At 27.6% G+C, this 5,000-nt stretch overlaps 1 protein-coding gene across 1 annotated transcript in view; it reads left to right on the top strand.

Moving 5' to 3' along the window:
- Positions 1-4,780, top strand: part of LOC125036001 (ribosome-binding protein 1-like) — an 11,122-nt gene extending 6,342 nt beyond the window's left edge. The window contains exons 6-9 of the mRNA XM_047628344.1: positions 1,721-1,876; positions 2,061-2,156; positions 4,219-4,402; positions 4,561-4,780. Coding sequence (XP_047484300.1) covers positions 1,721-1,876; positions 2,061-2,156; positions 4,219-4,402; positions 4,561-4,635 — 511 coding nt within the window. The 3' untranslated portion in view covers positions 4,636-4,780. The remainder of the gene's footprint in view (positions 1-1,720; positions 1,877-2,060; positions 2,157-4,218; positions 4,403-4,560) is intronic.
- The last annotated feature ends 220 nt before the right edge of the window (positions 4,781-5,000 follow it).

Genomic DNA, 5,000 nt, shown 5'->3' with positions numbered 1-5,000 from the left:
GGAGGAGGGTAGGGGGCTAGAGGCTTCCTTGTCCTTCCTCATCTCTCTGCTGCCCTCTGTTGACAAGGTCTAGCTTGAACTCTGCCCAGGTCATTTTCCATCCTGGAACCCTGTGAAGGCTAGAATAAATCATAACAACTTTATAGTAATTATAATATCTCTAATAAAAATAACACTAGCATTAGTAAAAAGAACATTTTTCCTATAAATTCAAGGAAAGGAGATATCAGGTAAGGTTACAGGATCAACTAAGTGACTCCTTTGTAGCTAAGCACTTGCAGAGCCATCTGTCTGCAAAAAAATTTAGTGAGCACAGCATTTTCCCGGCAACATTGAGTTAAAATAGATAACTTTTTTTTTCAAAACTCTGTATGGCAGTGCAAACTTTTTGTTTTGTAGCAACCACAAGGTAACATCAAACAATGTATGTGTTCTATGGCCTGTAGTGCATATATACTATGGATATGTTTATATATACATATATATATATATATGTATATGTATATATATGTATATATATACATATATGTATATACATATATGTATATACATATATATATATGTATATGTATACATATACATATATGTATATATAGGTATATATATATTTATATATATATATATATATATATATATATATATATTTATATATATATATATTTATATATATATATATTATATATGTATATGTATATATATGTATATATGTATATATAGGTATATATATATATATATATATATATATATAATATATATACATATATGTATATATAGATATATATATATATATATAATATATATACATATATGTATATATAGTTATGTATATAATATATATACATATATGTGTATATATATAGATATATATATATATATATAATATATATACATATATATATATATATATATATATATATATAATATATATACATATATATATATATATATATATATATATATATATATATATATATATAATATATATACATATATATATATATATATATATATATATATAATATATATACATATATATATATAGGTATATATATATATAATATATATACATATATATACATATATGTGTATATATATACACATGTATATACATATATGCATATATACATATATACATATATGTATATATATATACATATATGTACATATATATATGTATATGTGTGTATATATACATATATGTATATGTGTGTATATATACATATATGTATATGTATAATATATATATATATATATATATATATATATATATATATATATATATATATATATATATATATATATATAATATGTTTAATATATATATATGATATATATAAATGTAATATATAAATATAATATATAAAATATATGTAATATATATAATTATATAATATATAATATATATAAAATATATATATATATATATATATATATATATATTGTAAAAGAGAAATTGACCACATGGCAATTTACACCCATGCTGAGTGACACAGTTGGGCTAGTGTGTTAATAAGCATGGTTTATTAATATGTGATTGACCTGCAAATATTTTCTTGGTGTGGGTGGGTGGGTGTTGGTTCCCCCCTGAGTACCCCCCCCCTCCCAACACCTTCATCAGACTCAAAACTATGTACCTTACATGGATACTTATGTCTAGATATGTCAGTTTAGGTATATGTACATATTATTAATTTTTATTTGTTTACATCATCTTTCACAGGAAAGGTTTATTCTATTTGGAATATAAGACCAAAAGGGAGGCAGAGAAGCACAAATTAATCCTAGAAAACAACAGTTTGATCAAGTTCGTAAAGTCGATGTCCAAGAGTAATGATGACAAAAATACAGACGGCATCATAAAAGTGCACCCCAGAAAGTAAGTTGCTTTTTCCAATCTCAGTCTTTTAGCTTTCTCCCTTAATGTCACATGATAATGTATTCTTTGTTTCTTACTTTTTTTTTTTTTGCTTTAACAGAGTTGCAAATTAAGATGAGGGAGGAGGAAGGGTGAGAATTCCACTAAAACTGACACAGTTTCTTATTGTGTTTTCAATTTGCAGGTTATTTATTGCAAATGTGCCACCGAAGATCAAACGTGACATGTTGGCGACTAGTTTCCCAACAGCTATGCATATTCGTGTTCTACCCACGACACGGTAAGATGATCAGTTTTTTTTTTTATGTTTGCCAGTTGGGCAATGGTGTTAATAATGGTAATGTTATGGTCATATAGAGATAAAGTTCTGTGTTTTTGTATAATGTTTTCAGTTTTTCTTTCATGCCCCTATGTGACCCAAAGTAGAAGCATTATGCTTATTCTAATGGTAACTCCTAGAGATGTGGCTTGTAGGTCTGTCCCACATAAACACTTGTGTGAAGTATCAAGACTCCTTGCTACCACTTTGTAATATTGTTGTTTTTTTTTTTTTTTTTCTGCATATGCATTTTCTGCTTTTTTTGCCATTTCCTGATGTCTGTATTTGTCATACGCCAAATGAGAGAGAGAGAAAGCGAGGGATATATCTATATATATTATATATATCTATATATATATTATATATATCTATATATATCTATATATGTTATATATATATATATCTATATATCTATATATATTATATCTATATATCTATATATTATATATATATATAAGATATATATATTATATATATATATTAGATATATATATTATATATATATATCTATATATATTAGATATATATATTATATATATATTAGATATATATTAGATATATATTATATATATATCTATATATATTATATATATATCTATATATATTATATATATATATATATCTATATATATTATATATATATATATCTATATATATTATATCTATATATCTATATATATATGATATATAGATATATATATATAATATATATAGATATATATATAATATATATATATATATAATATATATATATAGATATATATAATATATATAATATATATAATATATATAATATATATATAATATATATAGATAGATATATAATATATATAGATAGATATATAATATATATAGATAGATATATAATATATATAGATATATATAATATATATATATATATATATATATATATATAATATATATATAGATATATATAATATATATATAGATATATATATATATAATATATATATAGATATATATATATAATATATATAGATATATGTATATGAACCCCGTTCATGTTGACAAATGTATAAAAGGTATGAATGAGAATGAATATCTTCACAATACAAGCGATGTATTTGACCGGTTTCGACTTTGTCTTCGTCAGAGAGAGAGAGAGAGAGAGAGAGAGAGAGAGAGAGAGAGAGAGAGAGAGAGAGAGAGAGAGAGAGAGAGAGAGAGAGAGAGAGAGAGAATGAGAGAGAGAGAGAGAATGAGAGAGAGAGAGAGAATGAGAGAGAGAGAGAGAATGAGAGAGAGAGAGAGAATGAGAGAGAGAGAGAGAGAGAGAGAGAGAGAGAGAGAGAGAGAGAGAGAGAGAGAGAGAGAGAGAGAGAGAGAGAGAGAGAGAGAGAGAGAGAGAGAGAGAGAGAGAGAATGAGAGAGAGAGAGAGAGAATGAGAGAATGAAAGAGAGAGAGAATGAGAGAATGAAAGAGAGAGAGAGAATGAAGAGAGAGAGAGAATGAAAGAGAGAGAGAGAATGAAAGAGAGAGAGAGAATGAAGAGAGAGAGAGAATGAGAAAGAGAGAGAGAGAATGAGAGAGAGAGAGAGAGAGAGAGAGAGAGAGAGAGAGAGAGAGAGAGAGAGAGAGAGAGAGAGAGAGAGAGAGAGAGAGAGAGAGAGAGAGAGAGAGAGAGAGAGAGAGAGAGAGAGAGAGAGAGAGAGAGAGAGAGAGAGAGAGAGAGAGAGAGAGAGAGAGAGAGAGAGAGAGAGAGAGAGAGAGAGAGAGAGAGAGAGAGAGAGAGAGAGAGAGAGAGAGAGAGAGAGAGAGAGAGAGAGAGAGAGAGAGAGAGAGAGAGAGAGAGAGAGAGAGAGAGAGAGAATGAGAGAGAGAGAAGGTGGGGGGAGAAAGAGAGAGAAAAAAAAAGAATATCTTGACCATTATTGCAAAAAGTTGAGGTATTTTACAAAGTCTTGCAGGATCTGTTCTTTAGTACAGTGTCCCATTTATAAAGTTGTAGCACTTAATGACTTTCCCTATTAAAAATGATGACACACTCTTTTTTTTTTACAGTTGTGCATATCTGTTTTACAAGACAGATGAGGAAGCGGAAGATGCTTTTGTATTAGCTAATAATGTCCAGATTAAGGGTGTGAAGCTCACAGTCCTGTATCTGTCAACCCGAAAGGCTGAAGAGCTTGATAGGAATAAGGATAAAATTAAGAAGAAGAGGAAGAAGAAGAAGGCAGCCTATAAGGTATGAACTTCAGCTGCATTTATAGGGTTGAAATAAAGAAAATTTGATTTTCTCAGTTAAATGAAACCATTCACCATATGGCATGACTAGCAATTGTTGACATTGCACAGCTACTGTGCTTCTCAGATTGATTATATAATGCATTTATTACTTTTCAGAAATCTCTGCAGGAAAAGAAGAAGCAACTGAACAATTTGGAATCACAAACTGACAGTTCCAAGAAGAAGAATTAGTTATCAAACTGCTGCTGTTTTTTTGTTTTTTTTTTTTCTTCTTTTTCTTTTTTTTTTTTTTTTTTTTTCTTTTCTTTCCTAGATGATGTGTGGTACGGAAATATAATGTAATGTTTTCCAAAATAAAATCTAAAAAGAAAGGATTTTCCCCTTGTATCATATATTATTTTCGAGCACAGAAGTCTCTCCCTTCACCCATATTTTCTTCCTTGTCTCTCTTCTTACAGTGCTACTTTGTCAAAATTTTCAAAATTGACAAATCTCAACCTTCAGTAATATCTTGTAAGCAAATGTTTGTGTTAGCCACCCTAACTTGATGATGGTAACTGGAAACTAGAGAAGAAAAATATGAATAAGGATAAAAA

The sequence above is a fragment of the Penaeus chinensis genome, chromosome 20, assembly GCF_019202785.1.
Source record: "Penaeus chinensis breed Huanghai No. 1 chromosome 20, ASM1920278v2, whole genome shotgun sequence".
NCBI lineage: Eukaryota > Metazoa > Arthropoda > Malacostraca > Decapoda > Penaeidae > Penaeus > Penaeus chinensis.
Note: the sequence above shows the minus strand (reverse complement) of the source record. Positions and strands in the feature narration are given on the sequence as shown.